Source organism: Pseudonaja textilis, chromosome 3 (assembly GCF_049901715.1).
Source record: "Pseudonaja textilis isolate UNSWEBS1 chromosome 3, rPseTex1.2, whole genome shotgun sequence".
Classification (NCBI taxonomy): domain Eukaryota; kingdom Metazoa; phylum Chordata; class Lepidosauria; order Squamata; family Elapidae; genus Pseudonaja; species Pseudonaja textilis.
The window spans coordinates 121,069,825-121,092,129 of NC_141992.1; the positions used below are offsets into that span (position 1 = coordinate 121,069,825).

The 22,305-nt window shown below is 37.7% G+C and overlaps 1 protein-coding gene across 4 annotated transcripts in view; it reads right to left on the minus strand.

The window, feature by feature from the left end:
- Positions 1-22,305, minus strand: part of CDH18 (cadherin 18) — a 653,626-nt gene that overhangs the window by 70,545 nt on the left and 560,776 nt on the right. For all 4 annotated transcript variants that reach the window (XM_087930730.1, XM_087930731.1, XM_087930729.1 and 1 more), the window contains one exon: positions 8,291-8,458. In XM_087930730.1, coding sequence (XP_087786856.1) covers positions 8,291-8,458 — 168 coding nt within the window. The remainder of the gene's footprint in view (positions 1-8,290; positions 8,459-22,305) is intronic.

Sequence of the window (22,305 nt, forward strand, 5' to 3'; positions counted from 1 at the left end):
TATAATCCTTTACAAACAGCAGTAATGGATACAATTATAAAAAAAAAACACTCACAGGAAGAGCAGAATTTTTTTTTGAAAAGGCCAGTTTTTCCCTGTACACTACTGTCTCATAGACAGTATTATTTGATGATGGCAAAGACAGCACTGATCGTTGAAGTCCCAAATAATCTGATACCTGTGCCTCAAGTTCAAGGTACATGGTAGTTATTCTAAGCCAAGGTATATGGCTCAGAAAAATTGTTGTTGTAAATGGGGTAGGAATCTTGAGAACTTTTCTTCCTCTGCCAGATGAGTAAATATCTGTATCCACAAAAGCACTTAATACATATTTATTTAATTTCTCACTTCATCTACCAAAAAAATAAAAATAAATCTAGATTCCAGCTGAGAATTCTTTTTTAAAAATATTATAAACTAGTCATCTATGCACTTCAACTCTTCACCTTATCTATTTTGTGTTCTTCAATAAAAAATACAAAACATTGGCTTTTGTGTGCTCCTTTTCTTTTTTCTTTTTGAATATAAATTTTATTTGGGTTTTCACAAAAACATAATCCAAATAAAACATCTTTTTTTGACAATAGCATGATCCCGGGTTATCACTTTTTCATACAGACACAAACTCAATTTCATATTCATCTTTGTGTTCTATTCCATATGACTATTTTAACATTTTCTCCATAATTTTTCCCCTCCCTTGGTTTTCTCAACTTTATTTTTAATTATCTCATATCTAAATTCAATTATATATCTTTTTCTAAGTTTCAATGTCTTTCCAATCATATTTATACTTTTGTCTGTCCTGTTTCAATTTCATATTATCTTTTCTCATTAAACAAATTTTCCCCTGTCATTACTAATTGGAGTTTGACACCTTTATATCTTTTATTTTTATCCATTCAACTCTTATTTAAACTTCAATTTATGCCTTTAAAATTATAACATTCAATATAGTACATAACTTCCAATCGATTTCTGCTTGGTACATTCTTAAAATACACACTATGTTCTTAATATATACATACATACATATATATATATATATATATATATATATATATATATATATATATATATATATGTGTGGATCTTTGGTTGTTCGGGTTTTCTCCCGCGTAAGATTCGAAGTATCTAGGCAACGTTTCGATGAAGTCTCATTCATCATCTTCAGGCCTCTGTCTCCGGCTCTGTGCTTCTCAGAGTAATGTGAGATTGCAGCTGCTTCCTCCTTTTAACTGCCAGTGGGGGTGGGACTTGATTCAGTGGGGGCTTGGCTGTGTTCTGATTGGGTGGGGGTGTGTTCTCATTGGTAGGGGGTTTGGCTGTGTTCTGATTGGTTGGGGGGTTAGCTGTGTTCTGATTGGTTGGAGGCGTGTTCTGTTCAGGTGGGGGCTTGGTTGTGCTCAGGTTAGTCTTAGTTGCTGGGGGATTTGAGCTGGTGAGTTGTGATCTTGCTGTTTGGCTTCTAGTTCGTGGTCCTTCTGCATCTTCATAGTGGGTGTCGGTTTGCTTCATGTATGGCTCAGAGGGGTTTGAAGTGGGTAGTGATGCAGCTGCCATGCAGCTTCTGGTCCAGGGTCGTGTCTCATCTTCTGGGTGGGTGGGGGTCTGTTTTCTACATGGAAGTGTGGTGGTGGCATCTTGTGTGGCTCTCATGGGTGTGGGTCTGGTGTCCTTCTTCATGTTAGGTACTCGTCTGTTCATGAGGGCGGGTTTCCAAATGGCTGGAAGGCGGGAGGTGTCGTCTCGTTTGTTCATGCTGTGTGGGCGTTTTTCTATCTCTATGGCTTCTCTGATTATTCTGCTGTTGAAGTGTTCGGTTTTGGCGATAGTTCTGGTATTTTTAAAATCAATTTCATGTCCTGTGGCTTTGAGGTGTTGGACCAGGGAAGAGGTCGTTTCTTCTTTTTTGATTGAGTTCTTATGTTCTTCAATGCGTGCACTTATTCTTCTGTTAGTTTGTCCAATGTATGTGGTAGGGCAGGCAGTGCAGGGGATTTCGTATACTCCTTGGTTTTCTAATTCGATTTTGTCTTTGGGGTTTCTTAGGATGGTGGATATTTTTCTGTTTGTGCAGAATGCTGTTTTGATGTTGTGTTTTTGGAGGATCTTGCTAATTTTGTCTGTAGTGCCTTTTATATATGGGAGGAGGGCTTTGCCGTTTTCTTGTTCTCTGTCTTGGATTTTGGTTGGGGTTTCTTTTTGGATTAGGTGGGTAATCTTCTTTCTTTGGAATCCATTGGCTGTAAGTACGTTGGTGAGAGTGTGTAGTTCGGTTTTTTGGTGTTGTTCATCGGCTAAGCATTTTGTTCTGGAGATGAGTGTCTTGGCTGCGGAATTGATCTGTGCTGGGTGGTGGTGTGAGAGTGCATGTAGATAGCGGTTAGTATGTGTTTTCTTCTGGTAGATGGTGTGTCCTAGGGAGCCATTGGATCTTTTGTATACCAAGACATCTAGGAAGGGAAGTTGGTTGTTGGCTTCTGTTTCCATGGTGAATTGTATTTTGGGGTGTAGGCTGTTGAGGTGTGTGAGGAAGTTGTTCAGTTTTTCTTTCCCGTGTGGCCAGATTATGAAGGTGTCATCTACGTATCTGAGCCAGAGTTTGGGTTTGTGGTCGTATTTTTCTAGAGCTTGTGTTTCAAAGTGTTCCATGTAGAGGTTTGCGATGACAGGTGAGAGGGTGATCCCATGGGTGCTCCTTCTATTTGTTTGTATTTTTGTCCATTGTAGGTGAAGTATGTATTGGATAGGCAGTGGTTGGTTAGATCTAGGATGTGCTTGGGGGGTTGTATTTGTTTTGGATGGCTGTCAAGGCTTCTTTTACACTTGGGTGAAGAGGATTGCAGTTAAAAGGAGGAAGCAGCTGCAATCTCACATTACTCTGAGAAGCACAGAGCCGGAGACAGAGGCCTGAAGATGATGAATGAGACTTCATCGAAACGTTGCCTAGATACTTGAATCTTACGTGGGAGAAAACCCGAACAACCAAAGATCCACATATAAATACCCTGAGAACCTCAGAAAACAAATATATATATATATATATATATATATATATATATATATATATATATATATATAATGTTTTCTTAAGTTTTGCGGATACTTACATGTATGGTATTCAGCTTTGTTCGGGTATTTTTCCACGTTATTATAGTGCTTTTAAAGTTGAAGCAATGTTTCGGCAGAATCTCATCTGCCATCATCAGGCTTCTGTATTGTACAATATAGAAGCCTGATGATGGCAGATGAGATTCTGCCAAAACATTGCTTCAACTTTAAAAGCACAACTATAATGATGTGGGAAAATACCCGAACAAAGCTGAATACTACACACACACACACACACACACATCTATCTATCTATCTATCTATCTATCTATCTATCTATCTATCTATCTATCTATAACAATAGTAAATAAAACACTCATTCCATTCCAATTCAATTCTATCATTAATATTAGTTAGAATCTTAATATCTTTAACAATTCTTTTCAACTGAATATCATACTTCCTTGGGAACAATTATAAACTTTCCATAATTAATTTTTTTTCATATTTCTCTTCACTTATAGTTCTATAAATCATTAATAATAATTAAAATGTTCCCATCCATTCCTAATTTCATGCTCTCATTCTCTTTATTTCATTTATTTATTAACAAATATTCCACCGCATTGCAATAAGTATTTTATCCATCATTTTAATCATACATTGTTTGATAGTTTCTAAAATTATTTCTATTTCTAATATAACAATACTATCTTATATACCTTTGCAGAATCCCTTTTCAATTAAATTTTCACCCATTATCTCTAAATAGGCTTATACTTTCAATCCTTATACGTTTTCCATTTCTCTATATCTTGTTTCTGTCTTTTATAATTTCTTTTCCTTTCCTTCTTCCCCTCTTCTTCTTCCTCCCCTTTTTGCCCCCTTGTCTTTCTACTTCTAATTCTCTCTTCTGTGATCCTCTCTTCTGTTGCTTCCTAATATTGCAATTATTTTTCAAACTATTCTTTTTTTTGGGGGGGTTGTTTTTTCAAATCTTAAACTTTTCACTCTCTTCCCCCCCTTTCCTTTTTTCCCCCACATAAAATTACTTGATCATTAAAGATGGCTTCTTCTTTGTCCCAACCTTCTTGTTCTCCAAGCATTTCTTGTTGTTTCTCATAGTTCCAGATCTCCATTTCTAAAAATTGAAATATGAAGCCAAAAGAACCTCTTCCTTCTTGTGCATCTTCTTTCTGTTTTTTAAGTTCCTTTTTCAGTTCTTCTAAAAGTGATGCCATTTTAAACACTTTTAAACAACCACCTGATTGATTTTAGTCATTTAAATCCAATAGCCAACAATCCAAAAATCACCAAGTAATCCAAATAATCCAAAGCTGTTTATTCTTGCTTCTTTTCTCCACTTTCTCTTCCTGGGGTTCTATTACTTTGTTACAAAGTTACAGTTAGAATGTATCTTTTAGGAATCTTGTTAAGGTTTCACTGTAAGTTCCTTTTAGTTCCAGGCAGCCTCCTCCATTTTTCCAGATCCCGCGCTTTCATTCTTCCCTTTCCTCTCTTTTCCTGCTTTTAAAGGTTTTGAGTATCCAAAAGTCTTTATTATCCCTTTGACATTTTATTTTCAGCTTAAATGCCTATTGATGTCAAAGTGGATTCTTGTCAATTTCTTACTTAAATCTCTTAACTGTCAGTATAAGGAAGGGAAGAAAAAAATGGCCAAATCCTTTCCCTTCCCTCTCTCCTTCGCTGCTTCAAAGTCTTCTTTGGGAACAATGTTTTTTTTTATGGTTCAAATTCCAGGGTACCTTACGTTGTTGCTTTTTCAGTTTAATCCAGTCAACCAAAACTTTCTCTTCTTATCTTCCTCCTGCACATTCTTTTCCGGTCAAGTTCTTCTCTGAGGTGGCCATTTCTGACCACTGCTGCAAACACCTTCGGGAAAGGGAGTAATGGCCAGCTGAGAAGGAGAGATGTGGCTCTCCTCGATCCTGCTGGTGGTCTCCCCACTCTTCACCACCTCTAAGGGATGGCTTAGCCCCGAATCCAGCCAGCTCGGGGGCGCTCCAGTGGCGAGCACGGATCGAAACCGCGCATGATCGTGGATTTTGGTCTGTCGCCGAAGAAGCTCAAACTGGAAGTCCACTCCTTTTCTTTTTTAAATGAAAGAACACTCAAGTACATGTACTTACAAGTACTTGAGTATTTGTAAGAAATGAAAAGTAATGCATATGATACACTTAAATGAAGCACTGTCAATCAATTACCATTCTCTGAAGAGATCATTATTGAAAAGTACTGGCACCCTTACAATTAACAAGGCCATATATTGTAGTTTGAACACAGTGACACAAAAAAATCCAAATTAAAAAAAAAACTTTGTGGAATCATAGAGCTGGAAGTGACACCTTGGAAATCTTCTAGTCCAACCCCATGACTAAGGCAGGAATTCTCATCTCAGACAAATGGTTGTCCATTAAAAAAAAAAAAAAACTTCAAGTGAAGAAGCACCCACAGCTTTGAAAGGCAAACTCTTCCACTGATTAATTTTTCTGTTAAGAAATTCCTCCTTATTTTCAAATTGGATCTCCCTCTAATGAGCTTTCATCCATTTTTTCTTGTCCTCTGCTTAAGGTGCTATGAAGAATGTCCTCTTCCCTATAGCTATCCTTCAAGTATTCCAAGACTGCTATTTTCTCCTCAGTCTTTTCTTTGTTTTACAATTTTAAATCACCTTGTAAGGCAGAAACATCCTTTGATCTAAGAAGACTTTCTTTTTGAATAAACAGGTGTTGGATTGTTTGGTTAGTGATGTTGTTATACCATTTGTATACCATTTTCCAATCAATGAAGTTTTACAACTGTAAGTAAAACAGTCTCATTGTCACTCTCTGTTTCTACAATTGTATCTAGGTTCTGTGTTGTTTTATGTGATCCTAATTTTACCATGCTCTAGTTAGGAACCTGCAGCAAATATATTACAAGTTGCCTTATTCTGAATCTAGCTTAGTAAAATGGATACTGAATATCAGCAGCTGTCAAGAGCAACACTTCTAGTCCTATCTGGAGATGCCATACAAACCATCTGCTCTATCACTAAATTGCAGCTATTAGTCCATATATGGTGATTTTCTGACATCTGATGCCAATAATTCTGCACACTGATACAATGGCCTCATCACTCTAATACTTGAGGACTTAAAACTATTGGGTCTTTAGTGCTCTCTGAGTTACTGATAACGTTACCTAGTTTGGTAATGAAATTACCAAGAAAATTGCCAAGCTCAGAGAGCATCAAGGACTGCACATTCAACCATGAGCTACCAATATTCTCTTCTATTGATACTTAAAACTATACAAGCCAGGAAACTGTAGACCAACTAGCCCTGGAAGTCTTCTCCAAAAGAAAAGAAGCAGATTTTAGAATTCATGAAGAAATACAGTTAACTATGAAGGCTTATAATATGCAAATAACTTTTCACTTGCATCAATAACTCTTTTGTGTAATTTCTTGGGATGACCAACAGTTGTTTGTTGTTGTTGTACGTAAGCATATACAGGCATAGGTTAAAATTAATGTTTTTTGGTATTCAAACATGATTTTAATATCGAAACAACTTATAAAACTCTCTTCTAGATAATGCACTTTGTGACTTTCTGCATTAATAGTTAAATCCTATGTCAAATACATAGAGAAAAAAGTGTTTATTTTTTTCATCTCTCTGATTAAAAGAAAACCAACATGCATTAATTGTACTATTTTCTGTCTATTCAATATTAAACTAAGGATTAGGTGGCAAATACTGATGTGGAATCTAAGCCAAATTTTCTTTGATGCAAAGCATTTTTCCCTATAATATGATAGACAAAATATGGAGGTGCTTAACCCTTTTCTTGTCTTTTCTAAATTGAAGGATTATCACTTCAATGACAGTATTTGCTGAACTAAATGGGGAAAAAAACAGAGAATGGAAGATGGAGTAAGTGAGTGAGTGAAAACAGGGGAAAACATTTTGCTGAGAATCATTTGCGTCTTATGAATATAAATTGAATAAATAAATAATAAACTGCTTCTAATCAAATTCTGATCCAGACAGGTCGGTTCAGACTTTTGGTTTCATGTTTTCCATCATATGCACATTACTTTATTACAGGTGGTTCTTAACAATGGGAATTGGGACCAGAATTTCCACTACTTAATCATGCAGTTGTAAAACCTGATGTACATGACCACACCATGTAGCAACTGCAAACCTGCAAATCCCCATTGCTGTCATTAAGTGAGGGTTACAAGTTCCCAAGAAGCAAAGTCAATGAGAAAGCAGGCAGGAAGTTACAAATCCCAGGAGGCTCCCAAACCATGTGATGGACAGATAAGTGCTCTGGAGTGTGGCGAGGCCAGGAATGACTCTGAGTGCAGATAACTGGGGGTGGCTGTTGCAGAATGCAGGAGGATGCACAGATGGCTGTCATAGCTCAAATGTGCTTGGCTTGATAGGTGCTGAGTAGTGTAGGTGGGCATGCCTGTGGTTTCTGTAGCATGCCACAAATGCAAATGTGGTTGGATGAGATGTATGTGGCTGCTACAGCCAAACATGAATGCAGCTGGTAGTGCAGGTGTGCATTATGGAGTGTGAGTGGAAGGTTGCCATGGGCAGAAGCACGTCACAAGGTATGAGTTCCCCATGATCTTGTAATCAGTAGCTGGGCTTCTTGAGAGAAAAAGTGGTGGGATCAGGATCAACTTACTGGAGCAGCTTGGAGCTTCCCTGCTGGCTTTCCATTAACTTTGCTTGTTCTCACAAGCTGGCAGAGAAAGTTACAAACAGTGATCAGGTGTTTGTGGATGCTACAAACATCGTAAGTATAAGCCAGTTGCTGAATAGCTGGATTGTAATCATGTGATTGTTGGGCTGTTGGGATGACTGAAGCCTCAAGTTTTGGTCATAAGTAACTTTGGATGGTCCACTATACCATGGACCATTATAACTTTGAATGGTGTCTGAACAAGTCAGTCATTAACTGAAGTTTACCTGTGCTTATATACACACATCTATGAAAGCAGAAAAGAATAAAGAGTAGGTTTGCTAAGTGAAGATGAAGATAAGCACAGCACTGAAAATGCTATTTCATAGGAGTTAGCGAATATGGTATCTCACTGTCAAATATCTTGATTGTTATTCACAGCTCATCCCTCATTTTAGCAGAATCTCCCTGAAATTGTAACAGCAGACAATTTTTGTTGGGAAGAAATAAATCAGATCAAACCTTTACATACTCTGAAGGAACCTGGGAGGATTGTCGTTGACATCCGTGAGTGTGATGTTTACTGTGGTTGATCCTGATAGCCCTCCAACTTGTCCAGCCATATCTTTGGCTTGAATGACAACTGAATAATGTTCTCTGGCTTCCCTGTCCATGTTATGCAGAGCTGTTCTTATGACTCCTGTAAGTGTTAAAAAAGGGGGGGGAAGCAGGAAAGAAATATTATTCTAAGCTTCAAACAAACAAACAAACCAGTAAGCCATTACCCAGAACCCCACCCCCATTCATATATCAAATTAATTGATATGATTCATAGAAATTAAATGCACTTATGTGATAAGGATGGATAACCTGTTAATAAATGAGCAAACCAATTCACACAAGCTATCAGGTTTAGTGCCCAGATTGAAACAGAAATTCCAGGACACCTGCCTTCATATGGCTTGACTGGGTTCTAGGTTTAACTCAGTTTAAGACTTTCAGATACATAGCAAAGCATGACTAAGTAAGAAAGTCTATTGCATACTAGAGAGAATTGTCCTCCCTCATTATGCAGATGTAACATTCTTTTTATTGTAGTTTAAATTCTACACTGTACTTTCTCTTGTTCTCCCCATGGTTTGGTGGATTATTTGCCCTGCACTTCTTAATCTTGAAGCTGGGCATCTGTTGGTTATTAATATTATAAACATTTCTGCTTGAGAAACTCTGGCTATCACATGTAACCCAACATATGCACATGCCCACACCTATATCTCCTCAAGTGATTGTAAATTGTATGAGATCAATAAATAATTTAATCAAATTATTTGACAAAGATGATATGCCTTATGACATATAAAAAGTTTATGAATGGATCAACACACACACACACACACACACACATATTTATGGTGGGACCATTTCACCACACTGGGATTGGCCCATACTACTTGTGGAGGCAGAGGAGGCATGCTGTAGGTCCCATCAGCCCAATTATTACATCTAGCGGGGTCCAGGAAGAGGGCCTGCTTCTGCCCTCGGGAATATCTTGCCCGCTGATGTGAGGTTGGCCCCCAACCCTTCTACCTTTTCATAAGGGCCTAATAAGGCAGCTTTGCCAGTCAGCTTGGGCCCCGATGGGGAAGAGTGAAATGGAGATGATTGATTAATAGTAGATTCCCCCGCCTCCATTTGCCCTCACCCTCCCGATGTGGCTTTTCTTTCAATGTTTGCTTTTATGTTTTAACTGTATATGTAACTGCACGCTGCCCAAAGTTACCCTGTGGTAAAATGGGCAGTTAAACAAATAAGTCGGTAAGTAAGCAAGCAGGCAAGCAAATAAATAAACAAATAAATAAATAAAGTTTATTTTCATAATCTGACTTTACTGAGGAAAACAAACATTTTAACATAAATGGCTTAGTAGACCAGCTCAGAAACAGCTAATTTTAGTACAATATCACATAACAGAATAACAACTTTATTTAAGTCAGATATTTTCATTCTTTTTCATCAGTGGAAATGCCTTTCCTATTGTTGTTATTATGAAATAAGGCTGCCTTCCTGTACAGACATGTATAGGCAAACATGCCTAGAATCATGGAGACACCCCAAAATTTCTTACAAAATAGAGATTTTATTATCAGAGAATCAGATTCATCACCTGATTCATTCCATATTTTTTTTTATTAGAACAAGTTTTAAAGATTCGTAATATTTTACAAACTGAATTTGGAGAAGAGTAGCCAGTACCAATAATTCAACTTGGACAATAAGGACACAGGCATCAAAGTAGTCGAAGTCATCAAATTATTTTCAAAGGCAGCTCTGCATGGAAAATATTATTGCCTGAAAACATTATAGTAATTATTTTGAGTTTACATGACTCAGACTAGAGCTTTTTTCTCCTCAGCTGGGTAAGAAGTTCTCCTATTGATTTTTTTTTAAATCTCCACATGGACACCTTAAAAAGAATCAAGCAGTTCACTATAACTACCTTTTACATTTTCAATAATGTCCCCTTGAAGAAATTGAAATGTTCAATTTGTTTTTAAAAATTATCTCTTAGGAATATCACTTCAATAGCTGGCATAGATCTAGTCATTTTGACAAATTCAGTTCCTGATGGTTAGAACTTCCAGCCATGAACAGAAATACCATACTTTAAGCATCTACTCAATGATATGCCAGCTTTAGGTATATGCAGAAATAAACACAGATTGATGAAGGTGTGTTACTGTACATGTTAATCATACACAAGTTGTGGTGTGGTAATAAAACATAAGTCACAATTCATCAACTACTTTGGCATAATTTGGTGTACATTCCATTAATTTGGATATCAAATATTGCATTGTAGAGACCAGCAGTGCTTTTTTAAAAAAAATGTTAATGAAAGTCCTTCAGAACATGCAAGAAGAAAAGTTAGGACCTTAATACTTATTTAAAAAGCTGCATGTAGTCTTGGGCAAAGAAGAAGGTACTTGAAGAAATTCAAATAACTATGTATATACCCCCAGATACTCCAAGGCACATTTTTACAAAAAAAAAAAAAAATCCAAAAGTTTGAACAGCCTTATTACATATCAATTTGAAATATCTGACCTGAAACAAACAAGTTTTGTAAAGTTCAGATCAAGCTATTTATTGAATTAAATTTACATTAAATGAAAACTAATTATAATTCAGCCCCACTAAAATCTTCTAAGAGCGCGATTTTCGAAGCCTCAGCAGCTGAGGTGACAGGCACTGTCGCCTCAAGATGAACACCAACTCGACATTCCCACTCTTCAAGCCAGCCGAAGAAACGTGGGAGTCATACAAAAACCGGTTTATCTACTTCTTGGATGTTATCGACCTCACAGATGCTGCAGAACATAGGAAAAAATCTTTCTTCCTCAGTTACTGTGGGGCTGCGGTTTTTGACACTGCTACAGCATTAGTTGCCCCTCGCTCTGTAAGAACCATCCCTTGGGAAGAGCTCCAAGAGATTCTTTCCAATCACTACTCACCTAAACCCTCCCAGATAGCTAGGAGGCATGCCTTCAGAACCAGAAGGCAGGCTGAGGGGGAGTCAATTAGTGAGTACATGGCAGCCCTGAGATCAGCTGCCTTACAGTGTGGGTTCAGAGACTACCTAGAAGACATGCTCTTGGATCAGATTGTCTGTGGGGTCAGGGACCTTAGGCTTCAAAGACACTTGCTAGCCAAAAAAGACTTAACCCTGGCCTTAGCTATAGAAGAAGCCCAAGCTGCTGAGCTCTCTGCTCAATCAGCAGCTGAGATTCAAGGAACTCCTATCAGGCCAGGCAGCTCCACTATTCACTCTGAGGAAGTTTCCCTTGAAGAAGACCCCATAGGCACAACAGACATAAACCGCCTTAGGCAGCAAAAGCCCCCACAAGAAGGAGCAGGGCAAAGGAACAACTTCACCCCCAAGCAACCTCCCATTTGTCTGAGCTGTGGGGGTTCCCACCTTAGAGCATCCTGCAGGTTCAGGAATGCCATTTGTCTAAACTGTCAGAGGAAAGGCCACCTAGCTAGAATCTGCCAAGCAGGGAGAACCTTCCCTCAGAGACCTCAACCTACTGCTAATTTCCAAAGGCAAGTGGAAGATTGCTATACTTGCTACCATGCAGACCACACTTCTAAAACCTCTAACAAAATAAGTATTTTTGTTTTCTTAGAAGGTAAGCCTTGCAGAATGGAGGTGGACACGGGATCTGCACTTTCAATCATCTCCTGGGAGACCCTGAAGAAGATTCACCCCAGAATTTCAAAAAAGAAGCTCCAGAAATGCCACCTGACCCTACGGGACTACCAGGGCAAGAACATCCCTGTCCTCGGGAAAGGCAAGTTTTTAGTTCAGTTCCAAGGTTTTAAAGGCCATTTGCCTTTGGTGGTTGTTAATGGTGCCCTCCCCAGTCTGCTGGGACTAGATCGGTTCCCTTCCCTTGGCCTTAGTATAACTGGAATCCATGCTGTCTCAACCTCTGAAGTAGACACCCTATTCACAGACTATTCTGATGTCTTTAGCAATGCATTGGGTTGCTATTCTGGCACCCCCATCTCGTTCACTGTGGACCCCCAGGCAATTCCCCTTCGCCTCAAGCCGTGCAGGGTACCCTTTGCCATCCGTCCAAAATTAGATTTAGAATTAGATAAATTACTAAAGCAAGGGGTATTAGAGCCAACTGATTTTGCCAAATGGGAGACCCCCATAGTCACCCCACTCAAAAAAGATGGCAGCGTGAGAATCTGCGCTGATTACAAGACCACCCTCAATCGTTTTCTGCAGGTCAGCGCATACCCTCTACCTGTGATCCAACACCTATTACACACTTTCAAACCTGGCACCATCTTTGCCAAATTAGATATGTCCCAGGCATACCAACAGTTCCCTGTTGATGATCAGACAGCTGAGCTGCAAACCATAGTCACTCATAGGGGAGCATTCAAATGCAAGCACCTCCAATTTGGCATGAGTGTAGCCCCAGGTTTTTTCCAGTCTCTCATGGAAAGGATTCTCCAAGGACTTCCAGGAGTAGTCCCTTATTCGATGACATTTTAGTTTCAGCAGCTAATAAACCTCAGCTCATACAAAGGGTTAGGGCAGTCCTAGACAGGTTCAGGCAGCATGGCCTCAAACTCAAAAGGGAGAAGTGCACCATTGCCACTAAGCAAGTGGACTTTCTAGGGTACAGGATTGATACCTCTGGTATTCACCCAATTGAATCCAAAGTCAGGGCTATCCACGAGGCACCCACACCAACCAACAAGACAGAGCTCCAAGCCTTTCTGGGGCTGCTGAACTTTTATGCTTCATTTCTTCCTCATAAGGCATCCATTGCAGAGCCCTTACACAGACTGTTAGACAAAGAATCCCCCTGGCATTGGGGACCCAGGGAAGCCCACGCTTTCAAATCAGTCAAATCCTTACTAACATCTGATGCAGTTTTAATCCAATTTAATCAACAACTCCCCCTAGTCCTGGCTGCTGATGCATCCCCTTTTGGTATTGGGGCAGTTCTGAGCCACAGGCTCACGAATGGTTCTGAGGCACCAATTGCCTTTTTCTCTAGGACTTTCTCTGATGCAGAAAAAACGACAGCCAAATTGATAAGGAGGCCTTGGCTGCAGTAGCTGCAGTAAAAAAGATATTCAGAGCTTGGAAGCAAAGTGAAGGAATAAAAGGGGCTTCACCTGTTTTCTATGACTGTGTTTGTTTTGTATCCCACCCTGGGTCATCACACATGGGTTCAATTCAGAGTTTTGCTTTTTGTTTTACTATGGAAGCCCACTGACAACTATAACACATGTATAGAAAATCCTGACACCCACTAGATAATTCTTGGACACTCACTCTCAGTTCAGCTTATCTCTCAGGTTTGTGTGGAAAACACTGGAAAAGGGAGTGCTACCAATATTAATATGAGTTTTTGGAAGATATAAATCTGATGAGTAAATATCATTTTTTTAAAAAAACTGTAAAAATGTCTTAATCTAGTGGCTCTTGGCTTTTCATGATTTGCATAGCTCACATCCAAGTAATCAAAGAACCTGGTCCCCTCAAAAGAAAAAAAAAATGTATTCTTTTAAAGAAAGATATATTTATGGTTACAATCTGATATTATTGTTTACATCATTCCATCTTTTTCTCCAAGGTTGGTGCTACAGTATGAAGGCCACTTGAAGACTGCTGGGGGGTCCTGATATTGTGAGCTGCTTTATCTACCATCAGCTGTTTGGAAGAAAAGTCTTTGCATTATCAATAAGGAAGAACATTGTGAGAACATTCTTGAAGAGGACCAAATGGCAAAACCTTGTGTTTAATCTTTTTTAACTATGTGTTTTACCAGAAACATGAATACAGTGCAAGATAACGGAGAACATACTAGTAATCAGCAGAAAGGGTCATGGATAGATGCCCATTAATGTTGCTATAGGATGACATATGTGACCCAAGCTTCTCTATAGAATTAGCTTGGCAACTGCCAATAGTTACCATGACAGCGGTACCTTGTGAAGAAGTGCTTCCCTCCATAGTCATGATAACCAGCATACAGTTCATGCTGAATTGTTTCACACACTTTCATGGGGTAGGGGGTAGTTTAAGAACTTATTAATTTAAAAGCTTATTTCAAAAGGCTTCTGTAAGGAAGTTTAGGTGCAATGCTTAATAGTAATGCTTTTGTAGTGTGTATAACATATGTATGTGTGCATGCATACACACACACTTAACAAATTTTAAATGCTTAAAGTCATGTTCATCCTTCAAACTTTTTAAAAATGCTAATTGTTCATACAGGGTTTCAAAACTATTTTCCAAAAGGACTATATTATTCCTTTTGCTGAATTTTACAAACGAAATATATTTCAGTAGTTTAATTAACAAACTGCCATGATTAAAAATACATGAAATCCAAGATAATTACATAAAATCTTTTGCTAACTATGTTTTGCTGAAAAGGCAGTCACCATTCCTTTTTTTCACTTTTGAATTTGAAGTCTTAGCCATGTGTGAAGCTTTTATGACACTGACTGCTTATATAAGCTTTATGAGAAAAGCTTGGTTTTTATATATTTTAAAGTATAGAATTTTCCAAAGTTTTTGTTCTTTTCAGATTTTCTCTCCATGACATATGAATACATACTATACTCTTTTGAAAGTAGGAAATATTATCAATGTAATATGAAAACGTAAAGTATCAGTGTGCCTTAACAAATTTAACTAGATGGTCAAAAATGAATTTATACTTGTGTGGATTTCAATTAAACTTTGCTCTTCTAAGTAGACCACCAACATCATTAATTTTAAATAGTTTTACAAGGTGAATTCTAGGTTCAAGCCATTAGATGCAATAATGCCTGGCTAAAAGCTTTGAAACATTATCTCCTGAGAAATCAGCAGGATAGTGTCAGTTGGCAGGAGTATAAATGCTCTGGAATGTTCTACCCACATAAACTTGGATAAACTGACATTCACTTAAAAGAGAGTGAGTCCATTTGAACTAACTGGACTTAAAATCAATTAAACATGCAGAGGATGACACTATTAAATTATTTTCTTGAAGGACGCTGACTAATTGAAGGCTAGCTGATGTTAAACTTCATAATTAATAGGAAGGACAAGTTGGAAAGAAACATTATATATGTGCATGCCTGAATAATCAGACCCATTAAACTCATCAGTCTGTTTAGTTTTTACAGCATCAAGCCTAGCTATTTTCTAATGTGTAGCCGTGCAGGAATTTAAATCGTTTTGTGCAATTAAACCTTTAGTAAAATCTAGTGAGTTCATTATGCCAGTGAATGACTTTCCTTTTAATATACATATGTATGCATGTGTGTGTGTGTGTGTGTCTGTGTCTGTGTCTGTGTGTGTGTATGTGTGTGTGTGTGTGTGTGTGTATATATAGATCAATTCCGTAGCCAAGACACTCATCTCCAGAACAAAATGCTTAGCCGATGAACAACACCAAAAAACCGAACTACACACTCTCACCAACGTACTTGCAGCCAATGGATTCCAAAGAAAGAAGATTACTCACCTAATCCAAAAAGAAACCCCAACCAAAATCCAAGACAGAGAACAAGAAAACGGCAAAGCCCTCCTCCCATATATAAAAGGCATTACAGACAAAATTAGCAAGATCCTCCAAAAACACAACATCAAAACAGCATTCTGCACAAACAGAAAAATATCCACCATCCTAAGAAACCCCAAAGACAAAATCGAATTAGAAAACCAAGGAGTATATGAAATCCCCTGCACTGCCTGCCCTACCACATACATTGGACAAACTAACAGAAGAATAAGTGCACGCACTGAAGAACATAAGAACTCAATCAAAAAAGAAGAAACGACCTCTTCCCTGGTCCAACACCTCAAAGCCACAGGACATGAAATTGATTTTAAAAATACCAGAACTATCGCCAAAACCGAACACTTCAACAGCAGAATAATCAGAGAAGCCATAGAGATAGAAAACGCCCACACAGCATGAACAAACGAGATGACACCTCCCGCCTTCCAGCCATTTGGAAACCCGCCCTCATGAACAGACGAGTACCTAACATGAAGAAGGACACCAGACCCACACCCATGAGAGCCACACAAGATGCCACCACCACACTTCCATGTAGAAAACAGACTCCCACCCACTCAGAAGATGAGACACGACCATGGACCAGAAGCTGCACGGCAGCTGCATCACTACCCACTTCAAACCCCTCCGAGCCATACATGAAGCAAACCGACACCCACTATGAAGATGCAGAAGGACCACGAACTCGAAGCCAAACAGCAAGATCACAACTCACCAGCTCAAATCCCCCAGCAACTAAGACTAACCTGAGCACAACCAAGCCCCCACCTGAACAGAACATGCCTCCAACCAATCAGAACACGGCTAACCCCCCAACCAATCAGAACACAGCCAAACCCCCTACCAATGAGAACACACCCCACCCAATCAGAACACAGCCAAGCCCCCACCCAATCAAGTCCCACCCCACTGGCAGTTAAAAGGAGGAAGCAGCTGCAATCTCACATTACTCTGAGAAGCACAGAGCCGGAGACAGAAGCCTGAAGATGATGAATGAGACTTCATCGAAGCGTTGCCTAGATACTTGAATCTTACGCGGGAGAAAACCCGAACAACCAAAGATCCACATACAAATACCCATGAGAACCTCAGAAAACATATATATATATATATATATATATATATATATATATATATATATATATATATATATATATATATATATACATACATACATACATATACACACACACACACACACACACACATGTATTCTTTTAGATGTGTAGAAATACATGATTAAAGATGGAAAAAATGTAACTGAGAGATGCAAAACTGCAGAAGAAAAGCCCAGAAAAATCACTATGGATTTTCTATCTGATATTATCTTCCATGTTATTGGAGGTTAAAGATCAAGAGTGAGGAAAAATAAGAAAAAACTACTACTTCAAAGTCATTGTTTTTGGTAAAAACAATTAAAGGCATTAAATCTCACTAAAATAATATAAGAAGTTTGAGATAACTGAAAAAAGCCATGATAAAATTTACTGGTGGGATGCGTGTGTGTGTGTGTGTGTGTGCGTGTGTGTGTGTGTGTGTGCCTTGAAGTCTCAACATTGATTCTGACTGATTGCCTAAACAAGTTTACTTAGGATTTTTTTGGTAAGATTTCAGAAGTGGGTGTGCCCTTGCTCAGAAAGAGTAACAGGTCCAAGGTCACCCAACTAGCTTTATCCCCAAAGTGCGACTAGAACTTACAACTTCTCAGTTCCTATCCTAACAACTTAACCACTGCACTAAATTGGCTTTCGGCTGGAACAATTAGAGAAACAAAAATGTTTGGAAAACATATTGAGAATAACTTTGTGTGCCATGTGTGTGACTTGGACATGCACTATTGGCCCAAGTTTTAAAATGGTTCAAAGACTGTTATGTAAAACTGAATACCAGGTCATTCTGAAGGCAGAAATCTGCAGAGCTAGCCACTAATGATCCTCTTACAAAATGGCCAGATACCGTAAAAAAAAAAAGGCCTGACAAGGGTAGAAAATTAGGTACATGAGTTTAGACATCAGATCAGATCAGATCACAGACACAAGGGCACATGCTACCTTAAAAACAAGTCCCTTCAGAAGCAGAAGTGGTATGTGGCCTTCGGATTGTGAGTGTTGGCACCATTGGTCTAGACACATTGGATAAACTCAAATAGGAAGAGATGGATCATCATAATTGTAGTGTGGTTCACATTACTACTTATCTATGATTTTGGTCCATAGGTAACAGGCAATATTGCTCTTTGTTGATCTTAGGGTTCTAGAAAATATTTGATATCTTATAAAATAACAGTCCAAGTTTTCACAAGGAAATATGGTGAGTTTTCTGTATAAATGGTAGGCCTGGGGTGCTACTATAATTTGTTTTCTAGTAATTAATATATTATTAATTGTATTGTGCTGCACACTAAAAATGTCAAAGTAAGATTATGTATAAACACCTTTATTATGCATGTATGTATGTATAAGTACAAAAACGTATTTCTTTATATCTCTTCTGACAATCCACTTTGAGAAAAATTTCATGACAATTCTGTTTTTGTGTGAATAAAACTATACCTCTTCTAGTAGATATTCATGAGGCCTATGCTTCCAGCCAATTATTTAAATACATCTAAATATAACTAAATCTTGTAGAATGGAAACAATACAAAGTTAATATCACATTAAATACTTACCTTGTGATATAAAATTTCAAAATGCAGTTTAAAATAGTATTTTGATTAAAGTAATTCAGAACATAACATATTTTTTTTCTTTTTCTGAGAAAAATGTTTATTACAGTTAGACAACTTACGGTTGACATATCTGGATATTGGCCATCTTAGTGGATAAATGGTGCAAAATAGTATTTTGTTATTCCAAAATTTTCTTTATTGTTGGAATCAGAATTCTATATTGAATGACAAGCAGCTTTTATTAATGACATTGAGATGTTGAAATATATAAGAGGAACAAAATGAATTCCTTAAGAATTCTGTGACAAACAGGGAGAGTTTGCAAAAATCTGAATAATAGGAGAAACACACAAAGCACACAGATACACTGTACAGTAAATGTAGGTTTTACTTCCAATAAACGTTTAAGCAAATTCCAAGATAAACAGTCCAAGTCATTCACAGGTAAAGCAGTCAGTGTTCAGTTCAGGGATAATCCAAATATCAAAGTCCAGTATCAAAAAATAGTTCAGTAACAGACTTTCATCAAATCCAAGAATAACAGTCAATACAGGAATGGCAACTCTCTCCAACAAAACGAACAGAGATTCACTGAGACTAAAACAGCCCAGGTTTCTGGCTCCATCATATGGCCATTTGAGAAACCACACCCAATTACAGTTTTGCATTTTCTTAAAGACATAGTATTAAAATGTTTATCCTAGTTTATATATTTCCAACCCAAATAACTGTTAGGTGACTTACATTCCTAGCATTCTCCCCTTTGGGTAGGACAATATATACAACCTTACAATCTAAGTCCATAATCCTCGCAGCAAGCCTTATGCTTTATAGAGCCTTGGGCCTTTGTAAAATGATCTGCTATATTGTTTTCTGACATACAGTATTCCAGCTTAATCATTTTACTTTGCACACATTGTCTCACATTTAAATATCTTAAATCTCTGTGTTTCACTCTAGTCTTAACAGCAATATTTGAAGCCATCTGTATTGCTGATTGGTTATCTTTGTAAATAACAATAGAATCTGTTACATCAATTCCCATGTCAATTAGTAGTTGCTTATACAAAACTAAATCTGTACATAGTAAAGACAAACATGAGAATTCAGCCTCCATTGTTGACAAACTTAAATGTTTCTTTCTAATAGTTCTCCGTCCAATCAATGCCTTTCCCAATAATACTACAGTACCTGATGTAGATTTTTGTGTATTTATGTCTGTAGCAAAACTTGCATCAGCATATGCAGTTAATCTCAGTTCATCTTTAGGCTCCAAATACAATGCATAATGCATTGTTTGTTTCAGATATCTTCACACATATTTAGCAGCTTTCCAGTGCCTTTTAGTTGTCTCAGCGTTAAATCTCGCCAATTGATTAACACTGTATGCTATATCTGACCTTGACCAATTACTGAGGTAAGATAAACTACCAAACAAGGACTGATAAATGTTCTTATCAAAAATAGGACTTTGTACATCAGTATGGCTAAACTCCTGGCTCATTGGTGTTTTAGCTGGTTTACAAAGTTCCATTTTAAAACTTTTTAGTAATTGGTTAATTATATCTGCCTGTGAGATTTTGTATCCTCCCCTAGTTCTATCTATCTTTAAACCAAGATATTGTTTGATTTCTCCTAACTGTTTTATCTTAAATTTCCTCTCTAACAGTGAGATTATTTTAGTAGCTTCTTGTTTAGTTTTGGTGATTAATGCTATGTCATCAGTAAACAATAGCAATAATGACATTACACCATTACTTTCTCTTTTGAACAAACATGGATCAGCCACGTCAGCTACAAAACCTATCTTAGTTAATTCTTTAACTATACATTGGTTCCACTCATATCCTGATTGCTTCAAATCATAAAGACTCTTTTTCAATTTCCAGCAATCAGTTGTATTAACATTTTTGATTCCTAAAGGTTTCTTTAAATATATAGTCTGTTTCAACGGTGCATGCAGATATGCTTTCTCTACATCGAAATGATTTACAATGTATTTCTCCTTAGCTGCCCACACTAATGCTGCCCTTAATGTAGTAGCCTTCAGACTAGGTGCAAACACCTCATCATAGTCATTTGCTGTCTGATTGAACACTTGTGCTACTAACCTGGCTTTATGGTTAACAGTCCTATCTACACTAGTCTTAAGTTTATATATCCATTTACATCCTATGGCATGTTTACCTGGTGGTAATTTAACATTTTCATATACCTCCAACTTTTTTAATGATTTCAGTTCCTTATCCATTGCTTTCTGCCAAGCAGCCTGATCCTTAACAGGATACAGTTTCAGTTCACTATAATTACTTGGAACTATATTCACTTGGCATACAACACTAGCCTGATATCTACCAGGTGGTCATGTTACTCGGGTTGAATGTCTTGGTAATACAGGGCTTACTGGTGGACTTTCCTGTGCCACCTGCTCCTGTTCTTCTACTGCTTCCTGTGCCTGTTCTTCTACTTCCTTCTGTGCCTGTTCTTCCTCTTTATTTGTGGTTTACTTATTTTATCTTTTGGGACTATTTGGGTGTCAATAATAACATCATTTCTGGATTCCTGTTCCAGTATATCCCACCCAACGTGCTCAAGAAATTTTGCACTAGCACTACAATAAACATGAGCTGTGCCTTGATCCCAAAATCTAAACGATCTATGGTTGGCTTCATAACCTACAAAAAATAACTCCTTAGCTGTATGTTGCCCTTTCAGTCTTACTTGTGAGGGAATATGCACCCATGCTGGAGCTCCAAATATGTGTAGATAACTTAAATTTGGTTTTCTGCCATGCCAATGAGTGAATGGCAATTCTCCAGTTGTTGTGTTAACTACATTGTTTAACACATGGTTACTTCACATTATGGCCTCACCCCACAGTGTTTCAGGCAAACCTGAATCAGATAACATAGTGCAAGCCATGGCTTGTAATATTTGCCCTCTTTGTTCTATAAACAAGTTATGTTGTGGTCTGTAAGGTGCAGAACGTTTATGCTCAACACCAGCCAATTTCAACATAATTTGGAATCTTTTGTTAACAAACTCAGTCCCATTATCAGTAACTAAAGTAATTACTTTACTTTTCATTTTTCTCTCTGCAAATCTTAGCCAGTTAAAGAAATGTTGGAATGTTTCTGTTTTGTTTTTCATAAGATAGCAGAAACCATATCGTGAGTAATGGTCCATAATACTTAAAATATAGCAGGCACCTCCTAAACTAGGTTTCTTAGGACCAATTATGTCAGCAAAAACAACCTCTAAAGGTTCTTTGGTCTTAAACCCATTAAGTCTGTTTGCAGGAATAACCTTGCTTTTCTCCTGGCTACAAGCATTACAGTTTAAATACTTGCTACAGGGTTTCAATTTTACTCCCTCTGACAATTCAACAGTTTGTTTGAACATTTTGAAATTAATGTGCCCCAGACGTCTATGTAGTAAATGTATGCATTCATCATGTGGCTTAACATTGTTATAAACTGAGTTAGCCATCTTCAACTGGTCATCATGTATCACATATAAATCATTCTCTAAAGTAGCAGTAACACTTTTACCCTCTTTCTCTATTATACAGTTATCCAATGAGGAAAGAATGATGTAATCTTGATGCAGCTCTGAAAATATCAGTTCCTTTTCATGTAGCTCCTGAAAAGTTCTTTTCATAAAGTTTAAATGAGCTAACATATCTCCACCTTTCCGAAGACATGCTCTAAACAGTTTACATGTAAGATGTATGTGTGTACCTACACTGTCATGGACATAAATCCTCTT